The sequence below is a fragment of the Equus asinus genome, chromosome 18 (genome assembly GCF_041296235.1).
Source record: "Equus asinus isolate D_3611 breed Donkey chromosome 18, EquAss-T2T_v2, whole genome shotgun sequence".
Taxonomy (NCBI): Eukaryota; Metazoa; Chordata; class Mammalia; order Perissodactyla; family Equidae; genus Equus; species Equus asinus.
This window is the reverse complement of record NC_091807.1, coordinates 38,611,070-38,633,184: the sequence shown is the minus strand read 5'-3', so window position 1 is coordinate 38,633,184 and position 22,115 is coordinate 38,611,070. Positions and strand designations below refer to the sequence as shown.

At 50.6% G+C, this 22,115-nt stretch overlaps 1 protein-coding gene across 2 annotated transcripts in view; it reads right to left on the bottom strand.

Moving 5' to 3' along the window:
- The window catches only part of PDE9A (phosphodiesterase 9A), an 89,980-nt gene that overhangs the window by 42,282 nt on the left and 25,583 nt on the right, over nucleotides 1-22,115 (bottom strand). For both annotated transcript variants that reach the window (XM_070488940.1, XM_044750902.2), the window contains exons 2-4: nucleotides 18,795-18,865; nucleotides 17,425-17,502; nucleotides 10,273-10,316 (exon numbers count right to left, since the gene is read on the bottom strand). In XM_070488940.1, coding sequence (XP_070345041.1) covers nucleotides 10,273-10,316; nucleotides 17,425-17,502; nucleotides 18,795-18,865 — 193 coding nt within the window. The remainder of the gene's footprint in view (nucleotides 1-10,272; nucleotides 10,317-17,424; nucleotides 17,503-18,794; nucleotides 18,866-22,115) is intronic.

Genomic DNA, 22,115 nt, shown 5'->3' with positions numbered 1-22,115 from the left:
GGCAAATAAACATACGAAAAGAAGCTCAACATCATTAGGGAAATGCAAACTAAAACAAGAAGATACCATGACACCCCATCAGAACAGCGAAAATCCCCAACACTGACACCAAACGCTGGCGAGGATGCGCAGCGACGAGAACTCTCATTCACTGCTGATGGGAGTGCGAAATGGGACAGCCACTTTGGAAGACAGTTTGTGAGTTTCTCACAAAGTTAAATGTACTCCTACCACACGATCCAGCAATCGTCCTCCTGGGTATTTACCCCAAAGGAGTTGAAAACTTAACTTCCACACAAAACCTTCACACAGATGTTTACAGCAGCTTTGTTCATGACTGCCAAGACTGAAGCAACCGAGATGTCCTACAGCGGGTGAATGGATAAACAAACCGTGGTAAACCCATATGACAGACTGTCACTGAGCACTGAAAAGAAATGAGCTATGAATCCATGAAAAGGAACGAAGGAAACTTAAATGCATATTACTAAGTGAAAGAAGCCAGTCTGGAAAGGCTGCATAATACATGATTCCAACGATGTACATTCTGGCAAAGGCACAACTATGGAGCCAGTAAGAAGATCGCTGGTTGCCAGGAGTTGCGGGGAGGGAGGGATGACCAGAAGAAGCACAGAGGATTTTTAGGGCAGAGAAACTACTCTGTATGATACTGTAGTGGTGGGTACATGTCATTACACATCCGTTCAAACCTGCAGAATGCACACCATCAAGAGCGAACCCCAGTGTAACCTATGGACTTTGGCTGATAATGATGTGTCAATGTTGGCGGTGGGAGAGGCTGAGAGAGTGTGGGGAGGGGGATATGTGGGAACTCTCTGGACTTTTCCCTGAATTTCCTGTGAACCTAAAACCGCCCTAAAAAATAAAGTCTAGAATTAAAAAAAAAAAATTAAAGTTGCACAGTATAATGCCTAAACAATCACCTAAAAATAATGCTAAAAAGTATAGCTAAAGCGCCAACAGAAGGAATGAAATGGAACACAAAAATTTAGCCAGTTAACCCAAGAGAAGGCAGAGGAGGAACAGGAGACAAAACCCAAGATGGATAAAAGGCAAATAGCAACATGGCAGACTCAACCTCAACCATATCAATGAATACATTACATGTAAATGGACATAGGAAGAAATAATGCCAACATTACATAAAATCTTGCAGCAAACAGAGAAAAAAAGCAAACCTCTCAACATGTTTTATGAGGCCACCATAATCCCAATATCAAAACATGACAAAGACATTACACGAGAAAAGTTACAGACCAACGTCTCCCCTGAACACAGACACAAAAACCCTTAACACGTTGCCGGGAAATCAAATCCAGCAACACATAAAAAGAGACCTCACCTTACCTCAGGGGAGAGGTCCTGGGGACTCTCTGTTAAATTGATTCCTGAGTATTTTCCTCGGACGGCTCCCTAAGAATACAAGAGGCGTTACCCCAGGAAAGCAAGGTGTTCCAACATTTGAAAACCAGTCACCATCATTCACCATCTTCAGAGAGTAAAGGAGAAGAATGATACGACCATCCCGGTAGATGCGGAAAAAAATACGTGACAAAACCCAACCCCTATTTAGGATAAAAACCACTAGAAAACTGGAGAAAGAGGGAAACTTCCTCAACCCATCTCAACGGAGCCAAAAAGGACAGCTGACACAATTTAACAGAGAATTTTGGCAAAGAACATTTGATGAGAAACTTAGCAAACTAGGAGAAGAGGACTCCAACCCGATAAAGGGCATCTACACAAACTCTGCGGCTCACGTCACACGTAGGGGCAAAAGAGTGAACGCGTTTCCCAGAAGGTTGGGAGGAGGTAGGGCCACCTGCTCTCACTTTGTTCAATATTATTGGAGGTTCAACCAGTCCACCAAGACCAGAGAAAGAAGTCAAAACCACAAAGACTGGAATGCAAGAAGTAAAACTGTCTTTATTGTCAAATCTATGGCTGTCTCTATGGGAAATCTATGAAACAACTACCAGAATGAACAAATGAATTAAGTAACCTCACAAGATACTATGTCAATAGAGAAAAAGCTATTCTATTTTTTACACGCTAGCAGCAAATGAGTGGAAAATTAAATTAAGATCCCATTTACATTAACACCAGAAAGCAAAAAATGCTGAGGAGCAGATTTAACAAAAAATAGGTAGGACCTCCATCCTGAAAGCTGTGAAGGCCCCGGAGTGGAAGGAGGTATCATGTTCACGGGTTGGAGGACGCAATATAGCTAAGATGTTACTGTTCCCAAATTAATCTACATATTGCATGCAGTTCCAATCAAAGTCATAGGCTTTTTAAAACGAAATTAACAAGTGGATTCTTAATTCTAAAATTTAACCAAAACAACTAAGAAAGAAGTGGAAATGTGGAAGACCATCTGATTCCAAGCTCTAGCAATTACGCCAGTGTGGTACTGGTGTCAGGGTAGACAATTAGATCGATAAACAGAACAGAGTCCAGAAAGAGACCCACACACATAGGGACACTTTCAACACAGGTGCCGAAATGATTCAATGGGAAAAGGGAAGCTCTTTAGCCAGCGGTGCTATAACAACTGGATAAACGCCATAGGGGGAAAAATGATCGTCAATCCCTACCTCACACCACTCACAAAATTAATTTGAAATGGATCATGGCTTAAAATATGACAGCTATAACTCTAAATCTCCCCAAAATTTATCTTCACAACCTTGGGGTAGAAAAAGAAGCATTCGAGAAGACACAGAAAACACTAAACATAAAAGAAAAACTTGTTAAATGAGACTTCACCCAATAAAAACTTGTGCTCATCAAATGACCTCATTAAGAGAATGAGCTTTTTCACAAAGTGGGAAACAAAATATTTGCCATACATACATCTGAAAAATGAATTATATCCAGAATATATAGCTTCCTACAAACCAGCGATAAAAAAATCATACAAGCCAGTTTAAAAATGAGCAAAATACTTAAAACCGATACTTCATGAATCAAGATATTCAAAGAGCCAATAAGCACATAAAAACACGCTCAACTATCATGAAATCATCTAAGAAATGCCAATTAAACTCATAATGAAATATGGTCTTAGACCTACTTGAATGTCTAAAACTTTAAAGAAATAACTAAGAATGCCTACCGTTGGGCTGCGTGTGGGACAACTGGATCAGTCATACACCGCTGGTGGGAAGGTCAAATGGCACAACCATTGGGAAAACAGTTTGGCAGTTTCTTAGAAAGTTAAACATACATTTATCATATGAACCAGCAACACCACTCCTAGGTATTTACCCACAACAATCAACAAATAGGTCCATATTAAGACTTGTACAACGTCGACGGTTGCTTAACTCCAGACTAGAAATGACCCGAATGTCCACCCACAGGAGAATTAAAGAACAGATTGTGGAGTACCCACAAAATGGAATACCACTTAGCCACACAAAAACACATACGCTACATGCGTGAATCCTTAACCATGATGCTAAAAGAAAGAACTCAGACATGAAAGAGCACATCCTGTATGATCTCATTTTCATGACATTCAAGAACAGGACAAAGCAACCTTTGGTAACAGAAGTGAGAACCCTGGTTTCTTATAACGCATGGGCACTGACTTGAAAAGAGGCACAAGGGGAATTTTCTAGGGGGATGGAAATGCTCTTTATCGTGATTGGGGTGGTCCTTCCAGGCACGTGTACTTCTACTCCAGCTCATCACACCGCACACTTCATGTCTGGGCATTGCACCGCACAGTTAGATGGGACACGAGTGTGTTGGGGGGGTTCTGCCCTGTTCTCACAGCTGCCTGGAGGCAGAGAGAACAGTCTGAACATATGCTTCCTGAGGGTACTTGCGGGAATGTTTGGCTGGCATCATGTTCACTATCCTAAATTCTGTAGTCATGACACACAGATCCTGAAGACCCGGGTATTATCGTTTGCCACCCACATCACTGACAGTGAGATGCTCAGAGCTGCTGCTGCTGGCTGGACCACCCCAGGCGGCGGGAGGGGAGGTGGGGGGGGGGAAGGACGAGCATGGAATTTCCCAACGCTAAAGAAAACAGAAATGGAGGAAGCCCCTCAGAGGCATCAGAGGAGAAACGGGTGGCTTTCATTGTATACACTGTATCCTTTTTGTTTTGAAGATAATGCCAGCGAAGATGACTCAGGCTATGATTATAAAGCTCTCTGGAATGAAATTGCACTAAAAAGAGAAAATATTATTGAGGAGCATTGTTATTTCTCATAAGCAACATGCTTGTGCTCAGATTTCAGGCATTAACTTGACTTGCAAGTGAAAACAGCGCCAGCACTGCATGTGCAGTTTAGACCTTAGGAAGCATTCCTGTCCCCTCAAAATTCTGCCATTCTGGAGACACGTAACTTCAGCCATTCAAAAGCACCCTCCAGGTCACTTTACCTGATAGGCACCCTTTATCAAGGACTTACCACGTGGTAGGCACCGTGCTAAGCATTCGGCATGAATTGCCTCATTTATCCGCCTAAGACCATGGGATGTGTGCATTCCGACTGCTACTTTGCGGGGTCAATTGAAGTGCACTGTGGTTAAAGCTTTCCTGAGGCCATTTACCCCAAATGACCGACGACCGAGGGCAGCCGGACAACCCCTTGTCCTATCTTCCCATTTCCCAAGTCTGCGCCTCTTAGGTTGGACTCCTCAAAAACAGACTCTGAGACAAGGAGTTGGGCACCAGGAGGGTATTTGGAGGTGGTCCCAGGAATCCCTGGGAAGGCGTGGGGAGTTGGGGCAAGGAAGGAGAGAACGCCCACACAGCTGAGTCAGTGAGCTGCTTCCCGCGGGGGGCGGCTGCCACTGAGCAACCGTGTGGACGACGTCTGAGAACTGTCCCACCACAGGGCAAGGGAGCCGAGCATCTGTCTGTCCATCAGCTCCCTCTCTCACCGGAAGGACTATTCCGGGCCGTGAGCTGCAGCCCTTCTGGCAGGGAACTCGGGCTGGGAGGAGACACCGTGAGTGGGAACCACACCAACAGCCTCTGGTCCCTGCCATGCACGCGTTCTCATCTCAGACCCTTCCCACCAAGGTGGCTGGACTTTTTAATTTTTAAAATTTAAATATTTTACTTAACCCTAATATACCTCGAAAAATCTCATTTCAATATGCATCATTCACATGAAAATTTGCAACAAATATTCAGAGCAGCATCATTTGCAACAGCCAAAAAGTGGAAACACCCAAACGTCCCTGAATACATAATGTGTGTGTGGCCCATCCACACGACGGAAGGTGGTTCAGCCATAAAGAGGAATGAAGTGCTGACACTTGCCACCAGAGAGAGGAGCCTTGAGAACATTTAAGTGAAGTGAAAGGAGCCAGACACAAAAGGCCTCATCTTCCATTATATGAAACATCCAGAACAGGCATTTCCATAGAGACAGAAAGTGGATTAGTGGTTGCCAGGGGATGGGGAGTGAAGGCAATGCGAGTAACGCTAATAAGTGTGGGTGATGGAACGTTCTGGAATTAGATAGTGGTGGTGGTTGCACAATAAAGTGAATATACTAAAAAGTGTTGAATTCGTATGCTTTGAAATGGTGGATTTTTATGCCATGGGAATTATATTTCAATAAGAAAACATGAAATATAGACATTATAAATGAGATATTTCACATTCCTTTTTTCATACAAGGCCTTCAACATCTGGGTGCATTTTACATGTGCAGCAATCCCCGTTTGGCCTGTGGCTGGCCTTCGAGACATTTGGTCCCCTTCTGGTGGATCATGCATCCTGGGGGCAGCTCCAGGGTTCCCTCTCTGTCCCTGAGTCCCTTTCAGCTGCAGTGTTCTGTGGTGTGGAGACTTTAGCAAGCCACAACCCGACTGGAGTGTGACCTCCGTTTCCTAAGCTGTGGGGCACAGGCTCGGGGTTAGGTTTCTCTAAGAGACCCGGGCAGACCCAGTACACGTGGCGAGATACAGACGGGCCCTTCTGGCCTGGCCTCCCTGGGTCTTGAGGCATAAAGACCCCCATTAAACTAGTGAGGCAGCCAGACCCTCCCCAGAGGAGTATGTGCCCTGGGGACTGGGCTGCTTGTCCCCAGTCGGAATTCTGGGCACTGTTCAGTGCATGCCAGATACCCCATAGCTTCCCGTTGGCCAGCTGTCACCTTTGACTTGCAGAAACAGGAACGCAAGCTGTGGATGCTCCTGATGTGTGTTTATGGCTCACCTTTCATTGTCCATCTTTGGGAACAAAGCTGTTGGGTGCAGGAAGGCTTCAAGTCTCCCGAAATCTCTGCCCGGGTGACAGAACAGGAGAGTCATGCTCAGCTGGAGCCGGGTGGCCTGGGCGATGGTGTGTGGGCCTCCACAGAGCCTTCCCACAGGCTGGGCTGGACGAGTCTGCTAGAGATGGGCAGTGTGTTGTGCGATTAAAGACTCGGCCTGGTCGTAGGGAAGGGCAGGGAATGGAGAGGAACAGCAGTGCGTGCGTCCCTACGACAGGGTCCTATTTTCAGTTCTAAAGTTGAAGACCCTCCATGAGGTTAATTGTGACTCAGTGGCTTAACAGCCGTTGCTGCCTGGGCTCTGACTGGAACCATTAACTGCTGCAGGTTCTCGGGGCTCGTGAAAGTGGACTCAGCCAGAAGCGCAGGTGGCCTGTGGTCAAAATAGAATGCTGGCCTCGACCAGCATGGCAGCACACAGCCTGAGCCCCACACTGCCTGTCATGCTGGGGGAGGCCAGGCCTCCTCCTCGGGGACCCTTTTCTCTCGGAGCTCTGATCCAGGTGAGGCCGTTACTCTAGTAGGCATCCCGCTGTTGGCTCCTGGTAGGAGAGGGCACACGGGCAGGCGCTTGATAACTGACCGGAGACTGAAAGAATCTATTTGATAATTTGGAAAACACTGTTGGAGTTTGAGCTGCTCAAATCAAATAAAAATGATGAATGGTTCGAGGGTTTTCAAAAGAATTGGCACTACTGTCATAAAAGGATGCATAAAACTTCATCCTGTGGTTTTTATAGTTGCTATCAACTTTATTTCATTTATAAAAGGGAAAAGCAGTCTATCTTGCATGATTGTCTCCCATGATGAGGCGAAGAGAACGTTTTTCTAAAAAGGCGTTTCTAAGCACGCGACTTCCCTATTCAGGGGGGTTGCCCTGGAGGAATGAGGCTGTCCCGATACCCTTCCCTGCGGGAGCTGCTTCCTGCTCGTGAGAACGGTGTATGCAGCTCCCAGCGGCACGTGGGCCGGGCCTGAAGCAGCCCAGCCCTCCTTCCCATGATCTCATGTTTTTCACAATGCTTTTCCCTTTACTGTCTTCTAATATTTGAGTAGCAAAACAGCACGCCTGGGGCATTTCTGCATCGCACGGCTCTGCCGGACTGTGAGGAGCATCTATTGAAACGTGTGACTCAGAGGATGAGTGAGCAGGGCGGGGACCCCAGGAAGGGCCAGGTCAAGGGGCCTCGCGGCTGCACGTGAGTCTGGACTCAGGCTCCCATTTCCTTTCCTGAGGCTCTTTTTCCTGCCATTGTGAGTGCGGGCTGTTGATCCAAGGGCGCATGGGGCTCCTTACAGGCCCGCACTCACGGCTGCACAGTCAGGACTGTGATGGAGCCCGAGCAGAGGCTGAGCGGCTCCGGGAAGGGCTGGGTGGGGACAGATGGGAGACGGAAGGTTATTTCCCCGGAGAGAGCTAAAAGAGTCAATGATTGCTAAGAACAAGTTCCAAAGGGAGATGACAGCACTCTGCTTTCTTACTGGTCTCAAGAAGGCTCAGGCCAGGGGGGTCTACCTGACACCATCTCTGTCCCAAAAATAAAAACCTGGGATCCCGGCGCATTGAAGAGAAGGCGACCTCACGCACCAGAGGCGGGACAGGTGGTGTTCACCTGCACAGGAACGCACACAGAGCAAGGGGAGGCCCGGCCCGCGCACGGTGCTCACGCTGCGGAGCAAATGCACCAGGTGCTGCCCGACAAGCACAGACAGCTCCTACTATGTGCAAGGCCCTGGGCTGGGGTCAGGGTGGCGGGAGCCTGGCCCTGCTGAAATCCTCATGGAGGCCATGCCCTGTGCTGCTTTCAGTGCTGCTGGCCAGAGGCTTCAGAACCGGCGCCTGCCCCCTCCTTACACAGCGTGTGAAGCCTCGAGCTGAGCAGTTGTCTTCTGATCCCACCACGTTTAGAAAAAACGCTCCTATTGTTCCTCTGCTCAACACATCATCATGCTGACATCATGAGCTTAGGCTCGGCGCTGTATTAACATGACCCCTGAGCCTTGGCAGCGCCTGTTGTCATCAAACCTCTCTGTGGCTCCTAGGACCCCAGGTTTGGAATGGACTGCAGACGACCTTGGCTCAGCCATCTGCTGGGTGCCCTGAGAGGAGGTGGCCACCCAGCCCTTCACCCCAAGCCCGGTGTGAGGTGGACTCGGGCCTCAAGATTTTATTTTATATTTTTATTTTATTTTATTCTAATATCTACAATCAAGAGAACTGAATTAGGAGTTTTCATAAAGAGCTAGTGAAGCATAAAAAAACTTTAAAGCAACTAGTGTTCATGTGTAAACTGAGAAGAATGAGAAACTGAGGCACACAAACATCAGTGCTTCCCTCACACACTGTCCAGCATGGGACAGGTGGCTTCAAAATTCTACTTTGTAGCCATCAATCTTACAAAAATTAAAATTAGACAAAGATTAAACTTTAAAAAGGAATATAAACCTTAACTTTTGACTAAGGCCATACACAAAAATTAACTCGAAATGGATCATAGACCTAAATGCAAAAGCTAAAATATAAAAGTTTTAGAAGAAAACTTCACAACTACGGGATCAACCAAGATTTCTTAGATAGAACACAAAAAGTACAAACCATAAAAAAAGCAAGATTGATAAATTGGGCCTAATCAAAATTCTAGTCAAGAGACACTGATAAGAATGTGAAAAGGCAAGGTGCAGATCAAGAGGAAATATGTATGATATATACCTGACAAAGGGTGTGAATCCCGGATAGATAAGGAACACTCACAACTCAGCGAGAGGGGAAGCAACCCACCACCACCACCAATAAACCAGAAAGGATTTGAAAAGATACTTCCTAAAAGAAGATTTATGAATGGCCAGCAAATACTTTAGAGACACTCACCATCATTAGTCAGCAGGGAAATATAAATTAAAGTCACAACGCAGTGCCACTACACACCCATCAGAATGGTTAACATACAACGACGGACACCACAAGCACTGGTGAGAATGTGGAGCCACTGGAACACTCGTACCTTGTGGGTGGGAATGCACAATGGTGCCGCCATTTTGAAAAAAAATGATTGGCAGGTTTTTTTTTTACAAAGTTAAACATATACTTAATCATTTGACCCAGCAATCCAAGAGAAATGAAAAATACATGTCCCCATAAATGCTTGTACTTGAATGCTCATAGCAGCCTTATTCCTAAAAGCCCCCAAATGGAAACAACCCAGACGTCCTTCAACACATGACTGGATAACAAATTGTGGTCCATCCACACCACGGAACTCTACTCACCAGTAAAAAGAAATGAACCACCGATACATACAACACACGGATGAGTCTCAAAAACATTAGGTTGAGACAAAAAAGAGTACACATTCTATGTATTTTTTTTTTATAGGAAACTCTCAAAAAGACAAATTTAACCTAATCAGAAAGCAAGTCAGTTGCTGACAGAGACCAGGAGTCAAGGGAGGGGGCTGACGGGGAAAGGGCACAGAGAACTTTTCGAGGTGATATAAACATTCTGTGTCTTGATTTTAGTGGCAGTAACAAAGGCGTATAAACTTTTCAAAGCTCATCAAAAATCATCAAAATATACAATTAAATGCGAGCATTTTATTATGCATAAATCATACATAAACAAAAGTGATAAAAAAAATCGAAAAGGAAATGGGGTTTTAATAAAACACCGCTGACTATGTGAGGAATCCTAAGGGCTGGGTTACAAACGGCCCACCTTTGTGGCTCACCGTCTGAACGGGCAGGACAGGTGCTGGGCCCAGGAAGACAAGAGTGGAATGTCGCCCAGTGTCTGCTCAGTCCTCAGGGACAGGGTGCAGGGGGTCCCTGAGGACTGTCAACGGCAGAGTCTAAGACTGTCTCTGCAGTGGGATACGGCTTGACCTTCTGGAATAGTATCAGCCTTTAGATTCTAATGCTTAACTAAGACATATGCAATCATAGGAGCTGCCTGGAGCTTTTTTTTTCCCTTTTCATTTAAAAAATGATAGCAGGGCCTTACCAGAGAGTTGCTTGATGGCCACGGGTCTCACTTTGTAGGGCGTGCTGCAAAAGAGAAGACAGGTCCACTGTGAGATGTCGTCACAGATGTTCGCGACACGTCTGGTACGAGAGATAAGCACTTGGGGTGAATTAGAATTCAGGGGATTAGGTTTTTGTTTGAAATCAGTTTCTTTGGATGTTCTGAGCTTCCTCATTCAGAATTCTAAATACTGTAAACACATAACTTAAAGGATGAAATTCCTCGATAATGTTCATATTTGCCCAATAAAACAAATTTTGTGATGAGTCCCACTACTGCTCGGGTGTTGAGTGCAGGTGGGATAGCAAAGACTCTGCCAGAATTGCCCATGTCATCCCGACACCTGACTGATGGACGGCGGCCCTCTCTCCTTCGCTTGTTTGAGCTCCTGGCAACTGCGTCTCCCAGGTGCACGAGAGGATGGTGTCAATGACTCAGTCGAAAACGCACTATCATCCCGGCAATGCCATCCCGGGAATCGTGAACCCAGAAGGGGCAGGGAGAGAATTCTGGCGATGCGTACGACAGACAAAAGGTTACTGTCGCGGATATACGAGGACCTCTGGCGAAAGGGGAGGAAAAGACAAGCCAGTGGAAAACAGGCAAAGAGTAGGAACAGAGAAGAGCCGACAACAATAAAAAATTTTTAAAAGTCACCTCAAGAGAGATGCTGTATTTTTATCCAGCAGTTTAGTAAAATTCCAAAACCTGGTAAGAGGAATCTATGAGGACACAAGGCACCCGGGGCTCGGGAGCAGTGCTGGTGGGAGTATGGACGGCCACCTCCTTGGGAAGACCAACCTAGCGACCCCGATTAAAATTTATAATACATCACGCTTTGTCTCAGCACATGAATTCAGGAACAAATGTGCCACATGAAGCATTAGTACACGGCGGAGACTTTCAGATGTCATTTGTTCATGCCATCATTCATTCATTCAATAGACTGTTTACCAAGCGCTCATTGCTATCAGGTACTGGTCATGTAAGAAGACAAAAATGCTCCTGCCCTCAGGAATTGACATTGCACCTTCAAGTCCATGTTGGAAGGATGTGTATTACTGAATTGCTTGAACAGCTAAGCACTAGAAATATTCCGGCCCCCTCCACTCAGGGGACGGGTGACACCTTAACCGCCCCGGGGGAGCATCATTTTGGGGTTAAAGATGAAGATAAGTGTGCAAGTGTTGACCTGGAGGTATGCCCAGCACATCCCGTTAGCTAGACACGGCAGTTACAGAGTAACGGAGAGTGGGCTCAGTTCTGGGGAAAGAAACAAGAGAATTTGGAGGGATCCACACACACCAAACCAGTAACAGTGATCAATCGGGGCGACACCTGTGGTTTCATGGTCATAGCCAACAAGGAAGATTTTCACAATGAAAACAGTGATGAAGTATAAAAATACAAACTGCGTGGCACTGCGGAGGGTGGGCACACAACTCCGTGGCGTCCAGTGTTCCTGCCTCACCCGTGAGGGATCCCTCCGGGCGTCATGCGTCAAGAGGTGAGTCCACACCTTCGCATCTCCCACTCGAGTTCCTGCTCCCGCTTAGGAAAAGGCCCTGTTTCACAGTCTTCTGCAAGCTGGTTATTTGGGACTCGGGGTTCATTTCTCTACAGAGACTGTCAAATGGTGTTCGGGTCCCGGCAGATCAGGTAACACCTTATTTAGAATCCAAGTGGGTTTGAAGTGTGGCCTGCTGTGTAGAGCAGGTGACCCACAGGTGGGTGTTGCCCTGAGCGGGTGGGCAGGGCCTGGCGAGGGTGGGCACTGAGTCAAGGTTGTTTTTAATGGCCTTATACTAATGCTAATGTGCCGAGCAGGGCAATTCCATCATCCCACTGGATTCTCCCAGCAACCCTCAGCCTCACCATCTCGCAGGTGTAAGAGCCTAGAGCTTAGGGAGGTCAAGGAGTGAGCGCCGGAGCCTAGCTTTGAACCAGATGTGACGTGCAGCGTCCACACCCTGGGCCGTGTGTCAGTGCTGCCCAGAGCGAGAGGAGCGCAGTGCTGGTATGGGGAGGACGAGAAGAGAAGGGGCTCCAAGAGCTAAGGCGAGGTGGTAGTCACCTCCTTCCTCTCCTCTCTCCTTCTCCCTCGGTTTCTCACCGCCTCTCTGTCTCCAGGCTGCAAGCACCACTGATGTTGGGGCAGTGGGTGGGGAAAGGGGAGCCCAGGGGCTTGCCCATCCTCCCCCCTGCCCTCCCCTCCTCCTCCTTGGCCTTCAGCCCTTAAATCAGTGTTGGGGGGCAAGAGGTGGTGACAAGGTGCAGAAGAGGTACGGGAGGTGGACGAGGGTGGGATGGACAACAAAGCAGGCTCAACACAGGTGCGGCGGGCAGGGAGAGATGGAGCAGGATGTCCCTGTGGCTTTCCCATGTCAGAGGCGCTGAGGACAGATGCCCTGTGGACAGGACTCAGGGATGGCTTATGAGGAGACCCTTCCATGGCCACACGCATCCTGGGATTTCCTGTCAATCGGAACAGAGCCTCAGCTCTCCCTAAAAGCCTGTTTGAGCCTGAAAAAGTGCACAGAGGATAACCTCTCCCAGAGTCCACCGAGCTGGGGGTGGGAACCCCTGGGTCAGTAACTGGAGCACAGCGGACGTGGGACTGGACGTGGAGACTGAAAGCTCCGGGCACTTGCAGGAACCTTGCAGGCTTGTGGGCCAAACATCCTGGGTTGAGTTTCTTGGCCCCTCAAGATTACTCTTGGCTCCTCGCTCCTTAATCCTCTTGACTCCCAATGACAGCAACGTTCTCAGAAGACTTACATTGCTTCCATGATTGAATCAGCTCCTGGTTCGGTCTAAATTGAGTTGCATTGTCGTCGTTCTCTTCCCCAACAACAAAATTGACATAAACCACCCTCTCTTCAAAGGAGATAAACTTGCCTTGAACTTTTATTGTATTTGTGTTTTTTCAAAATGTCACTGCCTGGCTCTGAAACCTCTTCTCAAGCACGTTTAGCGAGAGAAGGAGCCGGGAGTCAGGCTGGAATCCAGGAGGCCTTTGGAGCCGGGGGAGCGGCCGCATGTGCTATCCTCACGGGTGCACAGCCGTTTCATCCTGGAGGGAGCTACGCGTGAGGCTAAAACCGTAAATGAAAGGCGTGTGTGTCTGTCACAGACGTGCTGTGTCATTCTGCCCTCTCCACGTGCCCTGCCAGACGCCCCATCTCTTCCTCACACTCTTTAAGCATCTGTTTCTCTCCTTCGGCGAGGACTGGTAGTGGTGGAAATGGACGGGGTAGAGCTGTCAAGAAGTGACACCTCCATTGGCTGGACACTGTGGTATCCAGAATGTCCCCCTGTCCGGAAAGGAGCATTTGGACCACACAGCTCAGGGTCCCTCGGAGCACTATCTGAATGAGTCGGGATGTGAGTCTGTGTACAGTCGTTGGCCATTAGGAGTCGAGACGGCTTGGTGGTCAGTCATCTTTCCGACCAGCTCCCTGTTAGATTCGAGTCCCTCTGACTTATGTATATAGGTCTCAGGTGATTTAAAATGCTGATCTGAATGCTCCCTGATACGACAGAAAAGCCAGGAGGCCTGGGAAAGGTTAGGGGACCCAGTGGATTCCTGCCGTGGGGTCCGCAAGGAGGGTGGGAATTCAGCCAGGCCAGAGGCGGGAAGTGACGGGGTGTTTGTGGATGGAGAGTGACACATTGGCTGTTGTGGGGACTCATGCAGGTCAGCCGACCTGGCGGCCAGTGTTTTAAGGTGGATTGGGGCCAGACGTTCCAGATGGAGGAGTCTGGATGATGTCCTGCGGCTGATGGCCACTGGAGAACGCCGTGCTGGGGAGCGACAGGATGAAAGCTGTGTTTGAGGCTGATTTTTCTGGAAGGCGGATGGGACTCTACTGAGGGGTGTCCGGAGGCACAAACCAGGGGTCTGAGCACCGGGAAGCCCAGACGTGAGATAAGACAGTCTAAACTCGGGGTCGGCTGAGGTTCTCTAAGGAAGGCATTAAGGCAAGAAGGAGACTCCGAAGGTCATGGTATTTGGTTTGAAATGAGGGGCAGGGAAGGAGCCAAAGAGTTGAGGCATAAGAGATGGGGCAGCTGGGACCCCCACTTCCGATCAGTATCCAGGCGGTCACAGTTAAGAGCCCCAGGAATTTGGAGAAGAGATCACGAAAGTCCCCCCGGGAGCGGGGAACCGGGAACACTCTCAGCACCGGCGGACGCACCAGCACCTGCCGGCTGGTCCCTCCCACGAGGTGTTCCTGAGTCTGAGGCTGGGGAGACAAGGAGGTGACCAGTCCATGCAGGATGGCTGCAAGGTCTTCAGAAGTGCAGGGAGCTAGAGAGGCAACCTGAGCAACTGCACCGTCGACTTGGCAATTTGCTAGGAAGAAGCTAGATTTATCCAGGACTGTCCGAGAAGAGAACACCCTGTGCTGGGGAGATGTGACTTTCTGGTCACTGGAGGGCTGAGCACCAACCTGGGTCAACAGTGTTTCTTAGGTTTTCCGCACTTTGCATCACCAGTTCTCACCCGGGCTGGGATTCGAGTCACTTGGGGAGCTTTAAAAAATTCGCATTTAATTGGTCCTAGGAGGAGTCTGGGCATCAGTGACTTCTTGAAGATCCTTGATGGTTGTAATCTGCAGCCAGGGCTGGAAGTCACTGGTTTAGCTGGACTTGTTTCTACTGCGCACGTTTAGAACGGATGGGACCCCCAAAGGCAGTCGAGACACAGAGCTGATAGGAGGCCTCACTACGGGTGAGACAGGATTGAAATGAAGGGGGGCCGAGAGCACCCACATTTCACAAGGCTGAGACACAGATCGGGGAGAAGCCCGCGGAGGAAGCAGTTCCAAAATGACAAAGGTCCCCCACCTCCAATGCAGGGAGAAGGCAAAGGGGCTGAAGCAGAGAAAAAGCCCAGTGGTCAGCACAGTGATTCTGAAGGCGTCCTGACCACCGTCAGCATCGTCACCTGGAACCTGCAGAAGCGCCAGTTCTGGGGCCCCACCCAGACCTCTCCAATCAGAAACGGAGGGGGGGAGAGGGAGGGAGGAGGGGCGCTCTGCTTCAACAAGGCCCCCCAGCTGGTGGTGCTGATGGCCCGCTGGTTCGGGAGCTTGGTGACCTTTGAGTGCACAACTGGCAACTCTGTGAAGGGAAAATGGTAGAGACTCATGTAAACCAGGGTTCTCAACCTGGCCACCACGGACATTTGGGGTGGAGAAGTCTCTGGGGAGGGGCCGTCCTGTGCACCATAGGACGGGGAGCAGCATCCCTGGGCTCTGCCCACCAGATGCCAGGAGCACCCCGCTCCCTCGTTTGTGACAACCTGTCTCCAGACCCTGCCATTGTCCCCTGGGGGACAAAACTGCCCCCAGCTGAGAAGCGCTGGCACAGAATGAAGTACCAAACCAGATATGATGGGTGACAAAGTATGAATCGACAAGCTACACAGACAGACTGCTTCAATTCAGGAAAAGCTTAGTTTCCTCAGTCAGAGACGAGCGTGCCCTGACAAGGCACTGGCGTTAATGAAATTTCCCCTCTGACAAGATCATTTCAGTCTTGCGGACGTCAGGGTGACAGTTCACTCGGTGACTTTCCTCTGACGGGCTCGCGATGAGATTTACAAGAATCTCATTGGAGTCTTTGGGGAGCCAATTAGCACGGCTCCTTCCGGGAGCCTGGCGCCGGTGATCAGAGCGAGAGCGCGCAGGGGCATGATGGAGGGAATTCTTCAGGGAGACGGATGGGCACAGCGGGAGGGGGCGGCCTGGCCAAAGCATGCAGGTGCACGGGGAGGGGCGGGCGGGCGGGCGGGCGCAGGCCACTGAGCACAGGGACAGCCGTGGCTGCTAAGACTTTCCAGGAATTTGTGCCTCCCACAGGGTTTCTTATTTGATTGGCTCCCTGCAGCAAAGCCTTAGCTGTCCTCAAGAGGGTTTTTGCCCCTGCCCAGGGCCGGGGAATCCTGCACCTGCTCGGGGTGGATGGCTGACAGGCTGGCTTCTAGGAGCAGGAGGAAGAAAAGCAGGTGCCCCACCCCTGGGTGCTCTCGTGTGCACACCTCGGGTGGGGGGAACCTCCAGTGGAGGTCCTAGGCCACCGCATCACATGGAGCCCCAAGATTTCCAAGCTGTCATGAAGCAGCCGTGGGCCTCCAGTTGCTGGGGCACGCGAGGTCTGCCTGGTGCAAACTTTCTCCTGCAGACTCAGCCCGGCTGGCGTGCTTCAGTCGGGCGGGGCATCCCAATGACCAGACTAACACATGTCCCTCGGAGGGGACATCCAGTGAGGAGCAGGTGTGACAGGCAGGGGTCCTGAGGGCACCCCCGTGCCCAACCAGGCTCTTGCACCCCGGCCTTGCAGGATACCCAGTTTAAATTCTGCCTCGCCCAGCCAGGCGAATATAAGCGCAAATATAGGGCACAAATAGGAGGGAGGCCCCCAGGGACTTGCCAGGCCGCTAGGTGCAGGGCCTGGTCACTGGTTGGAAGGGCCCCTGCTCAGAGGCCTTGTCCTTCTTCAGGCCACACATGGCCGCTTTGCCAATTTACATATGTGCACAAACACCTCTACTACCTGCAGATTTACTTTCCAGGCCTCCCCTAGTTCCCGCTCCTCGGCCGCCGCAGGCTACCTCCCCGCTCCTATGCAGAGTGGTCCGGTGGTCCCACGGGAAGCACGTGGTCCTCCCAGGACTGGCCCCAGTGGGTAAATGAGAAATGTCCTCCAGGTGCTCTGGTCAGGAAATCTCCTGCAGCCCTCCCCGAGGTGGACAGCAGGGCGGTTAATGCAGGGGTCCTAGGACCTGGCTCTGCTACTTGTCACTCAGCCTCTCATGCCTCAGTTTCCCCATCTGTACAACGGTAATAACGACAGCACCTCTTCAGAGGGCTCTTGTCGAGAACTGAATGTGGAGTCCTCAGAAAGGTTCCTTGCTTTCTGGAAAGTGACCGGTCCTGCACAGGAACAAGCCAAATTAAGCCTCTTCACATGCTCTCCCATCCCGAGCCTCCCATCTTTGGTTTAAATTCAGATTTTCCTACAGCAGTAAATGAACAAAACAACCACCGAGACCCTCCCACGTGTGCAGGGAAGTGCCAGAGACCCCATGAGAGCAAGGAGCTGACGAAGCCGCCAGCTGCTTACCGTTCTGAATTTGCGGGCATGGTGGGGTCGATGGAGACCATGGCGTCGTCCGTGGTCAGGAGGGAGATGGTCGTGTTCCTGAAAGACACGCTGAGTCAGTGTTCTCACCCGTGGCATTCCCACCCTGGGGCTCACCCTGGAATTGGGGCCTCACACGAGATGGGAGCCCTCAAGCACAAGCACACGAGTACCAGGGACGGGCCCACCCAAAGGGCCGAGAGGCGCTGTCCTCGAGACGTGACATTCCATTTGTAAATGAGGTGACACGGCCGTGGCTCATTCTACATGCACTGTTGATTTTAAAGTAATTAAAAATGGGACTTGGAGAAAGTCTAATTTACTGAGTTGAGAGATCAAAAATAATGGGTAAAATAGAAAGGAACATTTGTATCGGCCAAGGATGACTTTTGCCTTCCTATGTCCAGTCCCTTTGGGAGTCCACTCAACAGGCATAAATCTCTCCCACGACACAGTCTTTGGTGGGTGAGTTGAGCTCCCTCAGCCTCCCGTCTCCGGGGGCCTCTTAGCCGTGTGATCTTGACCACCTTACTTAAGCTCTCTGGTCTTCCGCTGTGTATTTTTAAAATCTGAGCAATGGGAGTGACCTGGAATCACAGGGTTACTATAAAGAATAACTCACGTACACTTCTTAGCACAGGGCTTGATATACGGTGCCAAAAGATGCCCCAAACTACGGGCTGTTTTGCTGCTACAAACTGCCATTTGCCGTCATGTCAGGATTTTCGCACCTGTCTGTGGACTGCTATTGTCCTCATCGCTCGCCTGCCCGACTGGATCCTAACCTCACGGTTAACCGCCACGCCAAAGCCACTCCTGGTCACTCTTGATAATCGGAAAGTTAGGATAGAAGACCCACGTGCTCAAACAAACTGTTGGTTTGGGAAAATAACTCTTCTGGAATTCTGAGGATCCCATAAGGTAGGTTACGGGTCAACGCATTTCTGAAGTGAGTCTTTTCCTAAACGTCGATCTGGGACGACCCCTCCTGAGGTAGAAAAGGCACCAGCTGGGTTTTTGGGGCTGGGGGGGGGGGCCAAAGCCAGACACACCCACCCCCCTTTAACCTTCCTCCAAAAGCAAATGAATAAATGAAAGGAAAAAACCCTCTTATAATGGTAGTTTCTGCCTGCTTCTGCCCAATGGTCACCTCTGTGTAGACACAGCTGGGGTGGCTGGGGTCAAAACCCCCAGGCTTCACACCCACGTGCAAGGCGAGCCCACTGGCTCTTCCTCACCTCTCATCCCTCATACTGGGCGACTGCCCTTCCTAGGGACCTTCCTGTCAAGGTGAACTAAAGGTGTGGAGCAGAATGGCGTCCTTCTAGCAGGGACGGTTCTGGCTCACTCACCGAGGCAGGCCGGTGGCGATGCAGAACAGGTCCATGATGTCGCTGGAGTTGCAGTACTTGCTGAAGACCACCTACAAAACAGAAGCAAGGGGGCGTGAGGCGTGGGCGGGAGCGGGGCCGCTGCTTCCACCGTGAGGCCCGATTCCATGCGCTTTCCCTCTGGTCCCAACCTGCAGGTTTCTTTTAAAAGGAGAAAATACAACCGTGGACACTGGAATGTCACACGTCCGTCCTTCCATGTAGTCCATCCATCCAGGTCGAAAAAGTTATTTCTTTTGTTCACTGGAAAGCGTTGTGAAAAATAGAGCCATCACCTATGTAAACGCACCTGCTGCCACAAGCCCATCATTGGTGATGTGTGACACACCGACTGACAACCCTGGCTTAATGACATTGCATCATCACAGGGGGTCTCCAATGACCTCGTGGGGACCATTAGATAAAAAAAATTTTAAGGCCGTTAGCTTAAAAAAAAATTGTGGGGCCGGCCCCATGGCTGAGCGGTTAAGTTCGTGTGCTCTGCTTCGGCAGTCCAGGGTTTCGCCACTTCAAATCCTGGGCACGGACATGGCACCACTCATCAGGCCATGCTGAGGTGGCATCCCACGTGCCACAACTAGAAGGACCCACGACTAAAAATACACAACTATGTACCAAGGGGCTTTGGGAGAAAAAGGAAAAATAATAATCTTAAAAAGAAAATTGTCTTTTAGGATTTGAGGCTGAGGTTGTACGACTAAATCAGACAGAGAGATAATGAGAACAGATCTGGCGTGACCCGCTGTCCTCCACAGTAAAGCCAGTCACGCAGGAGGTATAGCGCCCATTGCCCCGGCTGGACAGGAGAGACAGGCATTTGCATCAGCATCTTTCGTCCAAGGGGTCCCGACTGTGAGTCTCGACTCAGGAATCCCTCCCTGGAAGGGGCTTCAAGTACAGCGAGGGCTGACGTTCTCCAAGGCTGGACAGCGCGTGGGACAGTCCATGCCAAGGCCCCCCATTTCCTCACGATAGATGTTTTCCTTCTAAACTTCCCTGGTGAAGTGCTGTGCAGGCCCCCTGTGCCTGTCAGCTCTGGGCCCTGGCCGTGGGTGAGAAGCAGGCCTGAGCAGCGTGGTTATTTCTCAGCGCCCGGAGCCCCGTTTTTTCAGCAAAGACCAGTGTGCCTCTTCCTTCACTGGAAACAGTGAAATACAGAAGCAGCGTTTTCCCCCATAAACTCTGTCTCTCTGTGACTAACCCCACTTCCTGTGTGCTGCTGGCCTGGCAACGCTGACACAAAGCCAGCACGGCTTTCCCAGGCCTTGCTGTCTCTCCCCGTGGCATCTGCACCCTCGGTGATGACGCCATCGGTCTGCACTGTCCACCCTGTGGCCGCCATCCTCTCTCTGCCCTACCCCCGCCCTTCTCTCCAGCCCACGGGCACCCCTCCCCGGCAGCCCCCACCCCGTGCCACTGCTCTAAACTCCCCTTCCATCATGTCCTCCTCCCCTCTCCTTATTCCCAGCCATCAGGACGCACTGCCAGCTCCTCTGCGGCCTCCCGACCCCACTGCTGGAGGGGTCTTGCCTTCATCTGACTGTGTGTCGGGCCTGTATTTTCACGACGGCGCATCCCCAGCGGCCCCCAGCACGGGCCTTGAGCCATATGTATGCCCTGGCTTTTCCGGCTGTGCCGTGGGGCTGTGGTGTGGGAGAGCCGTGGCCGGGGCCCTGGCCATCATCCGCTGACACACGGGGGCCATCCTGAACCCTCGGGAGTCCGTTTCCATGTGGTGCATGGTGACTTTGTGGGTTTACTCCCGACGCCGTAAAAGGCAGGGGTGGGCTGAGTGGCAGGCACGGGGGCTGTGTCTTTGACACTCTTGGTCCGCCCGGAGACTTCCAGAGAAGGGCTAGGTGGCTCCCAGGTACGACCAGACACTCACAAGGAGCTGAGAGTGACCACAGGGGGTCGGTGCTGACACAGCCCTCCCCAGGGGACTGACCTGGAACCCGGCTCTCAGGCTCCCAGCCTTCCAGGTGGGAAGAAAGGCCAGAGGTCTTGGAATATTCTGGGGACCTTGACAAGAAAGGAGTTCCCCCAAAGCGCTAAGCACCGCAGTGAAATCTGGAGGAGACAGTTACGTGCTCGCCTTCCCGGCCTCGGGATAGCAGATAATAGCAGCCTTGCAAAGTCCAATTACGGAGTCTCCCGGCGAGGCAGGCTCCAGAGGACCCATTTGGTACAAGGACACTCTCGCTGCCCCTCTGCAAATTATCCATCCAAACTGAGGCGGCCGGCCTTACTCTGTGATCCGGAATCACCTTTCTTTGAGACTGCTTTTGACAACTGTAAGAGAGGCTGTAAGGAAGTCTGGAACAAGCAGAAAAGAGTGCCTTGGGTGTCTCCAATAGGAAATTACGCTGCGGCCATCGGTGTATCCATTTCAACATTCCTTTATGTGTGTAAATGTACGGTTCTTTGATTTCTCTCTCCAACTGGTGGTAACACCTCACCTGTGCCCTTGTTCAACTAACGAGTTAGGTAGAAATCTTTGACGCGTGGTCACTTTATATCCATGTGAGACCCACGCTTTTGCCTTATTTCCGTAGTTAGTAAGGCTTTAGCACGGTCAAAGCAGATGCGGAGCTGGGGTGAAGGAGCCGTGCGCCCCGACCTCGGGAGAGCCGGGACAGAGGTGTTCTTTGTGGGGGTCAGGAGAAGCTCCCCGGATCCGGTTTCCTGGCTGTGGGAAACCAGCCACGCCGGACACAAATGCTTGGTTGGCCAAGAAGACAGACCCCAGGCAGCCCTGTCAGGAGGGCACAAGGCTTTCTGTTCACACGTGGAATCATTTTGCAAATCCTTTATCCGGAAACAAGGAGCGCAAAAAAAAAAAAAGGGGGGGGGGGTGGTAAAATGAAATTCAAAAACGAGATGTGGAGGCAGCAAGATTAATGGAGAAATGAAGATCGATGTTTCCATGCAACTGGAGGCAGAGCGGGGTGGGAGTTTGTGAGCAAGCACAGCAGATCCCCCCAAACTCAGGCGGTTTGACTGGCAGCACCGTGATATTAAAACGAGACAAGAGAAACAAATGAGAACTCGGAGGGCCCCTCGTCTGCCGGATATTGCCCTTTCCTCATATTCAGCTTGGGCCTGAGAATGGCAGCGGGAACTTGGGCGTCTGGAAGCTCCTACTGCCTGCAGAACAGAAAGACTGATGTTCACCGAACGCGAACCACAAGCCAAGCCTCGTTCTAGGGGACCTCCACAAGGACACCGAGGCGCACAGCGCCGTGTGGGGCTCCCATGGGCCCAGCCAGTGGGTGGCACGTC